Below are 17,543 nucleotides of genomic sequence, written 5' to 3' on the forward strand. Positions count from 1 at the left end.
CTTGGGACCTTAATGTGGTGTTGAGTTTCCTTAAGTCGCACTGGTTTGAACCACTTAAAACGGTGGAGTTAAAATATCTCACTTGGAAGGTGGTCATGTTAGCCTTGGCTTCAGCTAGGCGAGTGTCTGAATTGGCGGCTTTGTCTCATAAAAGCCCCTATCTGGTTTTCCATATGGATAGAGTGGAGTTGCGGACCCGTCCTCAATTTTTGCCTACGGTGGTGTCATCTTTTCATATGAACCAACCTATTGTGGTGCCTGTGGCTACACGAGACTAGGAGGATTCCGAGTCCCTTGATGTGGTCAGGGCTTTGAAAAATTTACGTGGCCAGAACGGCTAGAGTCAGAAAAACAGAAGCACTGTTTGTCCTGTACGCAGCCAACAAGGTAGGCGCTCCTGCTTCAAAGCAGACTATTGCTCGCTGGATCTGTAACACGATTCAGCAGGTGCATGCGACGGCTGGATTACCGTTACCAAAATCGGTCAAGGTCCATTCCACTAGGAAGGTGGGCTAGTCTTGGGCGGCTGCCCGAGGGGTCTCGGCACTACAGCTGTGCCAAACTGCTACTTGGTCGGGTTCAAACACCTTTGGAAAGTTCTATAAGTTTGATACCCTGGCTGAGGAGGACCTCCTGTTTGCTCAATCGGTGCTGCAGAGTCATCCGCACTCTCCCGCCCGTTTGGGAGCTTTGGTATAATCCCCATGGTCTTTACGGAGTCCCCAGCATCCTCTAGGACATAAGAGAAAATAAGATTTTAAACCTACCGGTAAATCTTTTTCTCGTAGTCCGTAGAGGATGCTGGGCGCCCGTCCCAAGTGCCGACTACTTCTGCAAGACTTGTATATAGTTTTGCTTACATAAGGGTTATGTTATAGTTTCATCGGTCTCCGACTGATGCTATGTTGTTTTTTCATACTGTTAACTGGTTAGTTTATCACAAGTTATACGGTGTGAATAGTGTGGGCTGGTATGAATCTTGCCCTTGGTTAACAAAAATCCTTTCCTCGTACTGTCCGTCTCCTCTGGGCACACTTTCTCTAACTGAGGTTTGGAGGAGGGGCATAGAGGGAGGAGCCAGTGCACACCCATACCTAAAGTCTTTCTTTAAAGTGCCCATGTCTCCTGCGGAGCCTGTCTATCCCCATGGTCCTTACGGAGTCCCCAGCATCCTCTATGGACTACGAGAAAAAGATTTACCGGTAGGTTTAAAATCTTATTTTTCTTCTGATGACTCTTCCATGAAGACCATATTTGTACAAGTGTCTCTTTATAGTGGAATAGTGTACCACAACTCCAGTGTCTGCCAGATCTTCCTGGAGGGATCGTGCAGTCAAACGTGGATTTTGACTTTCTTTTCTCACAATCCTGCGAGCTGTTCTGTCTGATATTTTTCTTGGTCTTCCAGATCTTGCTTTAACTTCCACTGTTCCTGATGACTGCCATTTCTTAATTACATTCCGAACAGAGGATATGGGCATCTGATAACGCTTTGCTATCTTCTTATAGCCTTCTCCTGCTTTGTGAGCATCAACTATTCTCAGTTTCAGTGTTCTACACAACTGCTTAGAGGAACCCATGGTGCTGATTGTTGGAGCAAGGTCAGATGAGTCTGGGCTTTTAAAACCGTTGAGATTGACATCACCTGGTCTTTCCAGACGATGATTGAGAACAATCCATGACACTGCCAGGTCTCAGCTGTCCAAAGTGGGCAGTACAAGGTATTAACTCTGCAGGGTGCCCAAACTTTTGCAGACGCCATTTTTTTTTTCTGTTCTTTTGAAAGTGTAAATGATGGAAATTAAATCAAACTTTTTTTGACATGTTATAAGAATGTCTAATCTGTAATTTGATGCCGTAAGGATATTTTTCCATCTCTTCCTTGGCTTCTTTTTGCACATTAAAATGAATTTTTGCCTGGGGTGCCCAAACTTTCAATCCCCACTATATGTATGTATGTATGTATGTATGTATGTATATATAAACAAAACAACGGCGGCACTCAGGAGACGATGAGGTAGTGAAACAGAGCGGTGCTTTATCTACGTTTCGGGGTACATAGCCCCGTCATCAGGATAATGTGTGTGTCCTGATGACGGGGCTATGTACCCCGAAACGTAGATAAAGCACCGCTCTGTTTCACTACCTCATCGTCTCCTGAGTGCCGCCGTTGTTTTGTTCCTGTGTATGCACGGACCGCAGTGTCCGCGAGGAGGGCACCGGAGCAGTTTTACAGGTGACTGTTGTATGTGGGAGTGCCGGACATCATCTCATTACATATATATATATATTTCTGCATGTGTGTTTTACAAAATTTAGCTACAAATTACATGCTGTAAACACCATTTCTCTGACGTCCTAGTGGATGCTGGGAACTCCGTAAGGACCATGGGGAATAGCGGCTCCGCAGGAGACTGGGCACAAAAGTAAAGCTTTAGGACTACCTGGTGTGCACTGGCTCCTCCCCCTATGACCCTCCTCCAAGCTTCTGTTAGATTTTTGTGCCCGAACGAGAAGGGTGCACACTAGGGGCTCTCCTGAGCTGCTTAGTGAAAAGTTTAGTTTTAGGTTTTTTATTTTCAGTGAGACCTGCTGGCAACAGGCTCACTGCATCGAGGGACTAAGGGGAGAAGAAGCGAACTCACCTGCGTGCAGAGTGGATTGGGCTTCTTAGGCTACTGGACACCATTAGCTCCAGAGGGATCGAACACAGGCCCAGCCATGGAGTCCGGTCCCAGAGCCGCGCCGCCGGCCCCCTTACAGAGCCAGAAGCAAGAAGAGGTCCGGAAAATCGGCGGCAGAAGACATCCTGTCTTCACCAAGGTAGCGCACAGCACTGCAGCTGTGCGCCATTGCTCCTCAGCACACTTCACACTTCGGTCACTGAGGGTGCAGGGCGCTAGGGGGGGGCGCCCTGAGCAGCAATAAAAACACCTTGGCTGGCGAAAATACATCACATATAGCCCCCAGGGCTATATGGATGAATTTTAACCCCTGCCAGATTACACTGAAAAACGGGAGAAAAGGCCGCCGATAAGGGGGCGGAGCCTATCTCAGCACACTGGCGCCATTTTCCCTCACAGCTCCGTTGGAGGGAAGCTCCCTGGCTCTCCCCTGCAGTCACTACACTACAGAAAGGGTTAAAAAAGAGAGGGGGGCACTAATTAGGCGCAGTATAAACAATACAGCAGCTATAAGGGGAAAAACACTTATATAAGGTTATCCCTGTATATATATATATATATATAGCGCTCTGGTGTGTGCTGGCAAACTCTCCCTCTGTCTCCCCAAAGGGCTAGTGGGGTCCTGTCCTCTATCAGAGCATTCCCTGTGTGTGTGCTGTGTGTCGGTACGTTTGTGTCGACATGTATGAGGAGGAAAATGATGTGGAGGCGGAGCAAATTGCCTGTAATAGGGATGTCACCCCCTAGGGGGTCGACACCTGAGTGGATGAACTGCTGGAAGGAATTACATGACAGTGTCAGCTCTTTACAAAAGACAGTGATTGACATGAGACAGCCGGCTACTCAGCTTGTGCCTGTCCAGATGTCTCATAGGCCGTCAGGGGCTCTAAAGCGCCCGTTACCTCAGATGGCAAATACAGACGCCGACACGGATACTGACTCCAGTGTCGACGGTGAAGAGACAAATATGACTTCCAGTAGGGCCACACGTTACATGATTGAGGCAATGGAAAATGTTTTACACATTTCTGATAATACGAGTACCACCAATAGGGGTATTATGTTCAGTGAGGAAAAACTACCTGTAGTTTTCCTGAATCTGAGAAATTAAATGAGGTGTGTGATGAAGCGTGGGTTTCCCCCGATAAAAAACTGATAATTTCTAAAAAGTTATTGGCATATATCCTTTCCTGCCAGAGGTTAGGGTGCGTTGGGAAACACCCCCTAGGGGGGATAAAGCGCTCACACGCTTGTCAAAACAAGGGCTCTACCCTCTCCTGAGATGGCCGCCCTTAAGGATCCTGCTGATAAAAAGCAGGAGGGTATCCTAAAATGTATTTACACACATACTGGTGTTATACTGCGACCAGCAATCGCCTCAGCCTGGATGTGCAGTGCTGGGTTGGCGTGGTCGGATTCCCTGACTGAAAATATTGATACCCTAGATAGAGACAGTATATTATTGCCTGTAGAGCATTTAAAAGATGCATTTCTATATATGTGTGATGCACAGCGGGATATTTGCCAAATGGCATCAAGAGTAAGTGCGCTGTCCATTTCTGCCAGAAGAGGGTTATGGACACGACAGTGGTCAGGTGATGCGGATTCCAAATGGCATATGGAAGTATTGCCTTATAAAGGGGAGGAGTTATTTGGGGTCGGTCTTTCAGACCTGGTGGCCACGGCAACAGCTGGGAAATCCACGTTTTTACCCCAGGTTGCCTCTCAACATAAGAAGACGCCGTATTATCGGGCGCAGTCCTTTCGTTCCCATAAGGGCACGTGGGCAAAAGGTTCCTCATTTCTGCCCCGTGACAGAGGGAGAGGGAAACGGCTGCAGAAATCAGCCAGTTCCCAGGAACAGAAGCCCTCTCCCGCCTCTGCCAAGCCCTCAGCATGACGCTGGGGCTTTACAAGCAGACAGGGAGGCAGTGTTGGAAGCCATTCACAAGCTGTATTCCCAGCAGGTGATAATTAAGGTACCCCTCCTGCAACAGGGAAAGGGGTATTACTCCACACTGTTGTGGTACCGAAGCCGGACGGCTCGGTGAGACCGATTTTAAATCTAAAATCTTTGAACACTTACATACAGAGGTTCAAATTCAAGAGAAGGGGACTACATGGTGTCTCTGGACATCAAGGATGCTTACCTTCATGTCCAAATTTACCCTTCTCACCAAGGGTACCTCAGGTTTGTGGTACAGAACTGTCACTATCAGTTTCAGACGCTGCCGTTTGGATGGTCCACGGCACCCCGGGTCTTTACCAAGGTAATGGCCGAAATGTTGATACTCCTTCGAAGGAAGGGAGTTTTAGTTATCCCTTACTTGGACGATCTCCTGATAAGGGTAAGATCCTGGGAACAGTTGGAGGTCGGTGTAGCACTATCTCAGGTAGTGTTGCGACAGCACGATTGGATTCTCAATATTCCAAAATCGCAGCTGGTTCCGACGACTCGTCTTCTGTTCCTAGGGATGATTCTGGACACAGTTCAGAAAAAGGTGTTTCTCCCGGAGGAGAGAGCCAGGGAGTTATCCGAGCTAGTCAGGAACCTCCTAAAACCGAGCCAAGTCTCAGTGCATCAATGCTCAAGGGTTCTGGGAAAAATGGTAGCTTCCTACGAAGCAAAGCCATTCGGCAGTTTCCACGCAAGAACTTTCCAGTGGGACCTGCTGGACAAATGGTCCGGGTCGCATCTTAAGATGCATCAGCGGATAACCTGGTCACCAAGGACAAGGGTGTCCCTCCTGTGGTGGTTGCAGAGTGCTCATCTTCTAGAGGGCCGCAGAGTCGGCATTCAGGACTGGGTCCTGGTGACCACGGATGCCAGCCTGCGAGGCTGGGGAGCAGTCACACAGGGAAGAAATTTCCAGGGCTTATGGTCAAGCCTGGAGACATCATTTCACATAAATATCCTGGAGCTAAGGGCCATTTACAATGCTCTCCGCTTAGCAAGACCTCTGCTTCAAGGTCAGCCGGTGTTGATCCAGTCGGACAACATCACGGCAGTCACCCATGTAAACAGACAGGGTGGCACAAGAAGCAGTCAATGGCAGAAGCTGCAAGGATTCTTCGCTGGGCGGAAAATCATGGGATAGCACTGTCAGCAGTATTCATTCCGGGAGTGGACAACTGGGAAGCAGACTTCCTCAGCAGGCACGGCCTCCACCCGGGAGAGTAGGGACTTCACCCAGAAGTCTTCCACATGATTGTAAACCATTGGGAAAAACCAAAGGTGGACATGATGGCATCCCGCCTAAACAAAAAATTGGACAGGTATTGCGCCAGGTCAAGGGAACCTCAGGCAATAGCTGTGGACGCTCTGGTAACACCGTGGGTGTACCAGTCAGTGTATGTGTTCCCTCCTCTTCCTCTCATACCAAAAGTACTGAGAATTATAAGACAGAGGGGAGTAAGAACTATACTCGTGGCTCCGGATTGGCCAAGAAGGACTTGGTACCCGGAACTTCAAGAGATGCTCACGGAGGACCCGTGGCCTCTACCTCTAAGAAGGGACCTGCTCCAGCAAGGACCCTGTCTATTCCAAGACTTACCGCGGCTGCGTTTAACGGCAGGGCGGTTGAACGCCGCATCCTGAAGGAAAAAGGCATTCCGGATGAAGTCATCCCTACCCTGATCAAGCCAGGAAGGATGTAACCGCAAAGCATTATCACCGCATTTGGCGAAAATATGTTGCGGGGTGCGAGGCCAGTAAGGCCCCGATGGAGGAATTTTCAACTAGGTCGATTCCTGCATTTCCTGTAAACAGGAGTGTCTATGTGCCTAAAATTGGGGTCCATTAAGGTTCAAATTTCGGCCCTGTCAATTTTCTTCCAGAAAGAACTAACTTCAGTTCCTGAAGTTCAGACGTTTTGTAAAAGGGGTACTGCATATACAGCCTCCTTTTGTGCCTCCAGTGGCACCTTGGGATCTCAATGTAGTTTTGGGGTTCCTAAAGTCACATTGGTTTGAACCACTTGAATCTGTGGAGTTAAAATATCTCACATGGAAAGTGGTCATGTTGTTGGCCCTGGCCTCGGCCAGGCGCGTGTCAGAATTGGGGGCTTTATCCTGTAAAGGCCCTTATCTGATCTTCCAGACAGGGCGGAATTGAGGACTCATCCTCAATTTCTCCCTAAGGTGTTTTCAGCGTTTCACGTGAACCAGCCTATTGTGGTACCTGCGGCTACTAGGGACTTGGAGGACTCCAAGTTGCTGGACGTAGTCAGGGCCCTGAAAATATGTTTCCAGGACGGCTGGAGTCAGAAAATCTGACTCGCTGTTTATCCTGTATGCACCCAACAAGCTGGGTGCTCCTGCTTCTAAGCAGACTATTGCTCGTTGGATTTGTAGCACAATTCAGCTTGCACATTCTGTGGCAGGCCTGCCACAGCCAAAATCTGTAAAAGCCCATTCCACACGGAAAGTGGGCTCATCTTGGGCGACTGCCCGAGGGGTCTCGGCTTTACAACTTTGCCGAGCAGCTACTTGGTCAGGGGCAAACACGTTTGCTAAATTCTACAAATTTGATACCCTGGTTGAGGAGGACCTGGAGTTCTCTCATTCGGTGCTGCAGAGTCATCCGCACTCTCCCGCCCGTTTGGGAGCTTTGGTATAATCCCCATGGTCCTTACGGAGTTCCCAGCATCCACTAGGACGTCAGAGAAAATAAGAATTTACTTACCGATAATTCTATTTCTCATAGTCCGTAGTGGATGCTGGGCGCCCATCCCAAGTGCGGATTGTCTGCAATACTTGTACATAGTTATTGTTACAAAAATCAGGTTATTGTGGTTGTGAGCCATCTTTCCAGAGGCTCCTCTGTTATCATGCTGTTAACTGGATTCAGATCACAGGTTGTACGGTGTGATCGGTGTGGCTGGTATGAGTCTTACCCGGGATTCATAAATCCTTCCTTATTGTGTACGCTCGTCCGGGCACAGTATCCTAACTGAGGCTTGGAGGAGGGTCATAGGGGGAGGAGCCAGTGCACACCAGGTAGTCCTAAAGCTTTACTTTTGTGCCCAGTCTCCTGCGGAGCCGCTATTCCCCATGGTCCTTACGGAGTTCCCAGCATCCACTACGGACTATGAGAAATAGAATTATCGGTAAGTAAATTCTTATTTTTAGAATTCCTGTTTCTTCCTCCAGGAATTTGGTGTCACCCCTAGAACACATGGCCACTGCAGGGGGCAGAGGTGTTGGTAGGGTTTCTCCACATACTGCCCAGCATCGCATACTGCACAGCATATAGGGTGTGCCAGTGTTGCACTCATTCACACTTCATTTATTTATTTTTGTTAAAGCAACTCATTTGTGGCTGTGTGTACGCATGATACTAGACCAGCATCCACTTGCACGAAGTGTCTTGTACATACGGGTCCCAATAAGGACCTCTGCCCTGATCCTCCTTGAGCGATGATGGCTGGTGTAATGGCTGTTTAGTCAGTTGTCCGCTTCACGGAAGAACATGTGTCTCGGTAATACCGTCTGAGCAGCAACAGCGCTCAGACTAGAACTGTGCGGGGTGCATAAAAGTCCATGTTTAGTTCATTCCTACAAGTAGTCATCTTTTGTCTCCTAGTTTACCGGTTTACTCAGTGTTACAATCTGACGATTCAATGCCAGTCCTGCATATCTCAGGAAACACATGAGCTTTTATTAAATTCAGATTTTCTGTTTTACTATCCGTTCCAAAACGAACTGTGACATTTTGTCATCACTGGACCATTTAGTTTTACAAAGTTAACTATTCCGGTCCCAGGTGTAACAACGCTATAAGAACGGTCACAGCGTACGCTGTGGGCTCTGCTAATGTCCATTTATACTGCAGCAGAAGCGTTTAGACTTGCTTTAGTTGGAGTTTGGGTTAACATGGCTGTAGTTGCTTAGGCAACACCGCTCACGTTAGTCCTATAACAGGTAATTCCTCAGACCATCTTTTACTTCTAAACGATCGCATTTTGCGAATCAACAGAGTATTTGGCTCCGGTTTCTATGGATGTTGGCCAAGTAAGTTCTCGTTATTAGTGAGGCCAAGAATCGTCTATTATTGAGGCGGAGACTTGTTCGTAGAATAGTGGGGTTGCCTTATGCTGGCGATATTTTATTAGTCCTTATTAGGACAGATTAGGGTTCTCAGGCTACCGTTGCATGCACAAGTTATTAAAAGAAGATCTGCTCGTCCAGCGTTCAAAACCTCAGTCCTTTTACTGGGAGCTCCATGGCTCCACAGAAGGTCTGGAGTATAAGTGGACCCGGGTTCAAGCCCGGTATCACCTAGACAACAAACCACTAGGCGTCGTCAACACACAAAACCAGCTGACAAAACAGTGGCATGGTGGCCTTCCTCTCATCTCTGATCTTCAGTTGTGTGAGCGTGTCTTCAGACGGTCCATTTGACGTTGTTCAGACACACAGATGGGTAGTTTCGCAATTTAGTGTCTTAAGACTACACAATGGAGTTCGATCGTTTCCACCGATGAAGTTTCAGGACAAGTCTGCCTGTGTCAGCAGACAAAATGGCAGTGTTGTAGGCCGCTATTCAGTCTTTCGTAGACTCCGCAGTTTTAATTAATCTGGTACACAGTTTCAGAGATTTAATACCAATCTTTGGTAATAGCAAAACCAGACAAACCAATATTGAAACTACTGTGGCTCAATCAGTATGTCACTTACTACAGATTCAAGATGTAATTGCTGCGGTCAGTGATTGTGGGTCTAAACCACAGGAAATCATGTTTTCACTGAATCTCAACAATGCGTACTTACGCATGCCAATTTTGCCACCGCCTCAGGTGTACTTTCTGTTGCGGTACAACAAAAGCGATGTCTAGGGAAAGGGATGTCTGTGATGATTGCTCATCCAAGATCCATGGAAATGGTGAATAGTTCTGTACTTAGACTAGCGTCTCAGGACGCTGTGACAACACATACTCTTTCAGCATGCCTTACGGGCGGACTATGTCCTACTTTAGCACGATTTTATCTGTCAGAGGTATAAGCATAGTACAGTTAGTGCTCTATTCATGGACAGTCTCTGTGAACTGGGCATTCCACTGGTAGTAAAGATGCAGGCGTCTTTCCAAACACTCCAGTTCACTCACGTCCTTTTCAGCTTAATCTGCTCGCACAGTGGTCCGGCTATCATCTACAAATTCATCAGAGGGTGCCGTTGGCTTCAACGGCCACATTATCACTACTCGGGTGGCTCCAAATACACATTTTCACTGTCTGAGTCTGGAATTGAATAATTCTGACAACGGACACAATTCTCAACTGCTGGGGAGCTATAGGCCAACAGGGTCCGCTTCAGGGTCTGTAGTCATACCAGAATACAGAACGGTCAGTACATGCTCTGGAACTCAGGCCTATATTACATTGCTCTGCACAGACAGTTCACATCTTAGTCATACACATCAACAAATAAGGACTAGAAGTCGCATGGCCATGCGAGAAGTTGCTCAAATCCTGCATTGGGCCGAACATCACCAGGTGATATTACCTGCAGAGTTCATTCCAGGAGTGGACAAAGACTAACTCAGTCGTCAGTATTTTCTCTAGGGTGAATGACCTTTACATCCACAAGTAATCCAGATGTTAGTCCAGCGGTGGGGGTTACCCACAGGTGGATCTAATGGCATCTCGCCAAATTCATCTGATGTGTTCAAAACAACGGTGGTGGCAGTGGCTGCTCTACCAATAGAGTGGCCGTACAGCCTTGTATCTATTTCCACCATTTCTGCTGCTTACGCGGTTACTAGAGTGGATCAACTAAAGAGAGTCCATGGAAAATACACTAGTGGCGCCTCATTAGCCTCGGAGAGCGTGGTTCTCTGATCTCCGGTCTACTCTCAGATGATCCGTGGCTGCTTCCGCTATGTCCAGACCTACTACAACAGGGTCCGTTCCTTTACCCCGAATTAGTGCGGCTGTGTTTGATGGGGTGGCTGTTGAAACCGCTCTCTTAAGACGAGCGGGCATTCTAGAATCTGTTATACCAACCATGTTACATGCTAGGAAGCCAGTTACAGCAGCTCATTATCACAGGTTTGGGCAAGATTATATTGGTTGGTGTGAAGCTCGGAAGTTTCCGACATCTTCTTTCAAGTTGTCCCGTCTTTTACTATTTTTCCAGACGGGGTTACAGGAGGACTACGTTTACAGACACTAAAGTACAGGTTTCCGCTTTGTCAATTTCTTTCTGCGCAGTGTGTCTCTTTTGCCAACAGTGCATATGTTCCGGCAGGGTGTCCTTACAGTTCAACCTCCGTTTATATCGCCTACAGCTCCATTTGGACTTGAATCTACTTTTAGATTTTTTTTAAATTTTTTATAGTCCTCACTTTTTGAACCTTTACAATAAGTGGATGTTAAGTTCTCACTTAGGAAACAGTTTGTTTTAGCCTTAACTTCGGCAAGGTGTGTTCTGAGGTAGGTGCATTGTCATGCAATTCACTGTATCTAGTGTTTCATGATAACAGAGCAGATCTTCAAACTAATTCCGCTTTTCTACCTAAGGTAGTATCCTCGGTTCATAAATTAATCATTCATGGTTCCTGCTTTCTCAGAAAGTTCGGGAACTCCGGTTACTTTGAATGTGGTTCGTGCGCTTCGCATTGTGGTACCCGAACATCACCAGTCTGTAAAAAAAACAGAGACCTTGTTCTCAATACTGCAGTCAAGATAAGTTGGCCAGCTTCCAGACAGAGGTTGGCTGCATCGATTGCGCTAACTATTCATCAGGCTTAATTTCGGACTAGTTTACAACCGCCAGCATCTACGTCAGCACATTCCACGCGTTCAGTGGGAACGTCATGGGTAGCAGGTAATCCAGCTTTCTAAAATTTGCCGTGCGGTTACATGAATGTCAGTGCACAAGTAGTGCGCTTTTACAAGTTTAATACCTTTTGCGGCATCAGCATCTAGCTTTGGGCCGTCTGCTATTACAGTTGCCAAACAGCTCTCCCGCCCAAGGGGGAACTTTGGTACGTCCTAAGAGTACTCCAGTGACCCCTAGTGGATGAAAAAGAAAATAGGATTTTGGTATTTACCAGATAAATCCTTTTCTTTGAATCCACAGGGGTCACTGGACACCCACCCAGAGCAGTTTCACTTGTCTTGTGGTTATCCTCCCGTTCGCTTCTATTCGGCTCAGCGAAAAAACACTGAGGCTTCTGGGGAGTATGGAGGAGGAGGATTACACATTTAAATATTTAAATGTCTATCCCTGCTATCGCACCATCCATATCCCAAGAGTACTTCAGTGACCCCTGTGGATTCAAAGAAAAGGATTTATCTGGTAAGTACCAAAATCCTATTTTTTGTTGACGACAATGCAGTTGTGCAATCTCTGTATAAGCGCAGTGCCTTAGAGAGCAGATCAGTGTAACGCAGTCAGCCATAAAGACTGGGTAAATATTGGCCTGTCCCACAGCTCCAGGGGCAGGGTGGTTGATTTGATGGTATCTGAAAAAGGGCAAAATCATTACATAGTTTTAAGACCTGGTTAATGACAAGTCGATTTGGACAAAGGGTGCCCATGCCCAATATAACCATTGTATAGGTATTACTCATTGTGCCAATGCGCCACACTAGTTTTCTACTCTTTGTCTCAGGATTTAACCTGAGTCCGGAGCTGTACCAGATGATCGTCCGGCGTTATTCCGATGAGAAAGGAGAGATGGACTTTGATAACTTCATCTGCTGTCTGGTTCGGATGGATGCCATGTTCCGTAAGTAAAACTCGCCCACAGCAACGTCTATCTGCCAGCTAATGCTCTGAGCGTGAGCTGAATAGCAGTATTGGGCCCATAATCTGGTATCTCTAAATATTTGCCAATATATAAAATGTTAATACATGTTCCATTTTATTCAGCTAGAGGTGTATTTTTCCTTTTCTTTGGAGAATTTTTTTTTTCTTTTTAAAAAAGGATTTTGCATATCCATCTATCTATCTCACTTTAAGTACTGCAGGAAAATCACCCCTCAAACAAAATCACTTTTTTGCAAACTAGGGCCCTATTACACCTCTATAACCCCCCCACCCCCACCCCAACCCCCCTACAACCATCGTGTACACACACACACACACACACACACACACACACACACACACACACACACACACACACACCCCCCCCCCCCCCTCATTGTCTTACAATATTTAAAAATTGCCAAGGCGCACTATCAGTTCCCCACAGAAACCCCCCACCCCAAAAAAAACAAAACACACATTGGCCCTCACAGTAAAAAAATAAATAAAAATCCACACATATATTGTTTTTTTTTCTGTGTAGCCCAAGCACATTGCTCCCCACATTAATCCTATTGCTCCCCAAATGAATTATTCACATTGTTCCCCCCATAAATCCTTATTCTACGCACATAAATCCTATTTCTCCCCACAGGAGAAATAAAACAACAGATATTAGCCCCTACCGATCAGCTGTCCTCCTCCCCTGTCCCTCAGTGGCGGGGGTTGTTCATAGTGGAGTGCTGCAAATACTAAGCAGGGGGCGGTCGGGCAGATGTGGATGTGGGTGGGCAAGGAAAGCTGTGGATGCAGGCGGGAACTGGAAGATGTGTATGCAGGCGGGTGGGCTGGCTGGGTGGTGAGACACGGCGGCTGTGACCTATGATATCACACCGCCACGTCATCAAGGCATAGGTCATGGCCAGAGCACGACTGATCCTCTAAAAAGAGCCCAGGCCAACAGTTCACTCTGAAGGTGCAGAAAGCGGCTCTGGCTCCGCGGCACACCTTGCAACTGGTCGCGGCACACTAGTGTGCCACGGCACACTGGTTGAAAAAGCCTGTGTTAGAGTATAGTGTATTTTTCTCCAATCATCACATATGCGCGTATCTCCGTCTGCAACTACTTAGTGCATAGACCAGGGGTGCGGAACCTTTTTTCTACCAAGGGCCATTTGGTTATTTATAAAATCCTTCGGGGGCCATCCAAAAATTATCAACTTAAAAATTAGCCTGACCCCAGTCAGTTGTTATGCCCCATTAGATATACCCCCAGTCACTTGTTAAGTTCCCTAGTAGTGGCGCTTACACACACATATCACACACACACACACACACACACACACACACACATCACACACACACACATATATTAAAAGAAAAAACCCCCACAATACTCACCAGCCCCGCTCCTGTTTCCGGACCGCTGCCCTCCGCCTGGCTGCCCGCTCCTCGGAACTATGGGAGTGCCACACATGCACACTGCCTTAGCTGCAAGCCTGAGATCAGGAGTGAGCTCCTGCCTCTGGCTGCTGCTGAGGATAAGGATCCGGGCGCCCGCTGGTAACAAAATCTCAGAAGGCGCCCGGCATCTCCCTCGGTTAGGTGAGCTTGACTGGGCCTGATCAAGTGGCTTTGCGGGCCTTATACAGCCCGCGGGCCTGAGGTTCCCCACCCCTGGCATAGACAGTGCATATGTTCCTACTAAGATGCGTCCAAGTTGCTAGACCTCCGTATTGCCAGATATTAGGCATAAACTCTTATGTCAGTCTGCCATTCCGTCTCTCTTACTGCCATGACTGCACTCGAGAGTGAGGAAAATAAGCTTCTCGGTTTGCTCCTGTTTTCCAGGTGCTTTCAAAGCTTTGGACAAAGACGGAGATGGAAATATAAAGGTGACAATCCAGGAGGTGAGAGACGTTTTATAATGTGATAGGAGTTGTGGCGGGTATTGCATGCCCCCTGTTCTGCTGGCGGGTGCGACGTTCTCATCATCTGTCTCTGTCTTGCAGTGGCTGCAGCTGACAATGTATTCATGAGCTGGTAACGGATCTGCCTTGTGGAGCTGTGAACTTTCCTCCTTCTTCTCTTGCTGTATACAGGCTTGGTTTTATACACTGTACTGAGATCAGTGCCCCCCCGACCTTTGTAGCCTTCAGGAGACGAGCTGTTTTACACTTTAATATTAGAACACGTGAGCTGGGATTAGGTTACAATTTTTTTGGAACCTGATTGGCCGGCACAATTTTCTGTGTGATGCTTTTGCTCTCTTATGCTCTGTAACGTCAAATGAATGATATTAAATCCAACACAAACACAGATCTTCAGTGCTTTATTTGGGTATGAACCCGTTTTCAGGGTCTGGTTCTTGCTATTTTGGAGGCGAAAAGAATAATAATTAATTGTGATGGTTGACTTTACTCTGTGCTACCAGTCTTCGGTCCAGGTTTTCAGGATATCCGTCTTTACGCACAGGTGGTTTAATTAGTACCTCAGTCAATTTGATTTAACTATCCCTGCTCAAGCATGTGTATATCCATTAAGGGTGCCAGATGTCCACATTTGGGAGCCAATAATTTACCCGGTAAACCTACCTGACATAGCATTGTTCAGGGTCCATCCCTTGTCTTGTTTCTGGCTTGGAGGCATGAGCATCATGGAGAAACATAGCGTCAATACCTTTTCATATGTGTTCTATGTACAAACATATCAATATTCAGATGGCCTTGCCGGGACTTTGAACTATACAAAGAATATATGTGATTGGAGTTTTGGTTCTTAAGAAGCATCCTTTAGCAGGATCTACTAGGATTTACAAACATATATATTGGTATGTATGGACGTGCTTCATCATAACACAGTCTTACAGTCATTGATCATTTCACTACAGACCTCTGTTATGTTCTGTAGCAAAAATGAGAAATCGTGAGACAAAAACACTTTGCACATGGCGGAGAAAGGAATAAAACTAAAACATGGAGTTAGATTGTGTTTTTTTTCAGCTAGAGGTTTGTGAACGTTCATAGTGCTCAATCACGTCCATAGTGACACACTGGGGGAAAAGGGGGATGTTCTTCGCCTGTCGCACGGGGGTAATAAAACTCTGTGATAAGTACAAGGTGATAACGCACCAGCCAATCGGCTCCCAACTGCCGATTTACATATTGGAGCGGATTGGCTGGTGCGTTATCACCTTTGCACTTATCACCGCTTTATCACTTCTCCAGGCTTAATACATCTGCCCTTCTGTGTCCAATGTTTATGAAGAGGGAGATTTGATAAAGTGGAGAGAATAAAGAGGGAAATGTACTAAGCCTTGGCGAGTGATAAAGTGGAGAGAGATAAAGTACCAACCAAACCGCTCCTGTCATTTTCAAAACATTGCAGTTAGCGGATTGGCTGGTACTTTAGCTCTCTCCACTTCATCACTCTCCAAAGTACCAGCCAATCGGCTCCTAGCTGCTATGTTACAGGCTGTGTTTGAATATGTTTAACTTTTATAAGGTTATAGTTAAAATACAGGGGAAAGCGACAAAAGTCTTTACACACTTAAATTCTTCTTCTAGTTAGAGACATTGACATTGGTATCCTGCTGATTGAGAGGCATCAGGCTGCTCTGTATACAGTTTTAGTAGTCTCAGTATATAGATTCAATAGTTTGTTCAATATAAAAGATGTTTGGTGAAGGAATTTGTACATCAAAACAAAATAATCCTAGGGCCCTTAATGGCACATTAGTAATAAAATAATTGAGATTTCTGACCAGCTCATATTATAAAAAGTTCTGACATTTCATCAGCAAATAAAGCGCATATACTGTGCACTCCACAGTAGCCTAATATAGCGCTATATGAAAAACTGTGCATTAACGCATACATGCAGTGTTATAGTTTCGTATTGCACAGGAGCCCAGTATATGTCCCTTTCAGGTAGTCTAGAATGAGCACCTAGCACCTGTAGTGCTCCCCTCCTCACCTTAAAGTATGCCCATATTATTCACAAAAGATTGCTTTGAGATCATTGGGACAGGTAGCAGTACCATAGGACTGTATACACTTTTACAACTCAAGTGGCCAATACTGAATCTAGGACCTAATTCAGACCTGATCGTAAAACGCACATCTACGATCAAAATTGTTGGCATGCAGGGGGACGCCCAGCACAGGGCAAGGCTGCCCCGCAGGCCGGGTTCTCTCCCCCCCCCCCCCCCCGCAGCCATGCAAAAGCGCGATGCTTTCGCACCTGACGAGTAGCCCTCTGCCTAGTTGCGAAGGCAGGTGGCTACCCGCCATGTTTGGCGGCGGCTGCGTGTGATGTCACGCAGCTGCCACGGCCCGACCCGCAACCTGGTCGAACATGCCTGCGTTGTCCGGACCACCCCCCCCCCAAATGCTGCTGACACGCCCCAGCGACCGCTTCTGCCTGTCTATCTGGCAGAGGCAATCGCACAAGTGAGATGCCGTCGCATCTCACTGTGCGCACGCGCAGTGCGGCTGCTACGGTTTGCACTCACTTTACTGGGCTTCAGCCTGCGTACGCTGCCGCTGCAGCAACCAAGCCTGAATTATATTGCACAAAATTGTCAGTTAATATCACACTTGTCTGAAAACACAATTTGCAAGCAGCAGGGAGAATCAAAGTATAACCAGTTCTCTGCATTAATGCGGAATTGAAACATTTGTAGTGCTGGTAATCTATTGCACCAGCTTTTGATTGCAGATTTCTCTGACGTCCTAGTGGATGCTGGGAACTCCGTAAGGACCATGGGGAATAGCGGCTCCGCAGGAGACAGGGCACATCTAAAGAAAGCTTTAGGATCACCTGGTGTGCACTGGCTCCTCCCCCTATGACCCTCCTCCAAGCCTCAGTTAGATTTTCTGTGCCCGACGAGAAGGGTGCACACTAGGGGCTCTCCTGAGCTCTTTGTGAAAGTTTAGTTTAGGTTTATTATTTTCAGTGAGACCTGCTGGCAACAGGCTCACTGCATCGAGGGACTAAGGGGAGAAGAAGCGAACTCACCTGCGTGCAGAGTGGATTGGGCTTCTTAGGCTACTGGACATTAGCTCCAGAGGGACGATCACAGGTTCAGCCTGGATGGGTCACCG

At 47.0% G+C, this 17,543-nt stretch overlaps 1 protein-coding gene across 3 annotated transcripts in view; it reads left to right on the forward strand.

Annotated features, from left to right (window-relative positions):
- The window catches only part of CAPNS1 (calpain small subunit 1), a 61,020-nt gene extending 46,263 nt beyond the window's left edge, over positions 1–14,757 (forward strand). For all 3 annotated transcript variants that reach the window (XM_063937979.1, XM_063937977.1, XM_063937978.1), the window contains exons 9-11: positions 12,302–12,418; positions 14,290–14,348; positions 14,451–14,757. In XM_063937979.1, coding sequence (XP_063794049.1) covers positions 12,302–12,418; positions 14,290–14,348; positions 14,451–14,477 — 203 coding nt within the window. In that variant the 3' untranslated portion in view covers positions 14,478–14,757. The remainder of the gene's footprint in view (positions 1–12,301; positions 12,419–14,289; positions 14,349–14,450) is intronic.
- Positions 14,758–17,543: the final 2,786 nt, after the last annotated feature.

Source organism: Pseudophryne corroboree, chromosome 8, assembly GCF_028390025.1.
Source record: "Pseudophryne corroboree isolate aPseCor3 chromosome 8, aPseCor3.hap2, whole genome shotgun sequence".
NCBI lineage: Eukaryota > Metazoa > Chordata > Amphibia > Anura > Myobatrachidae > Pseudophryne > Pseudophryne corroboree.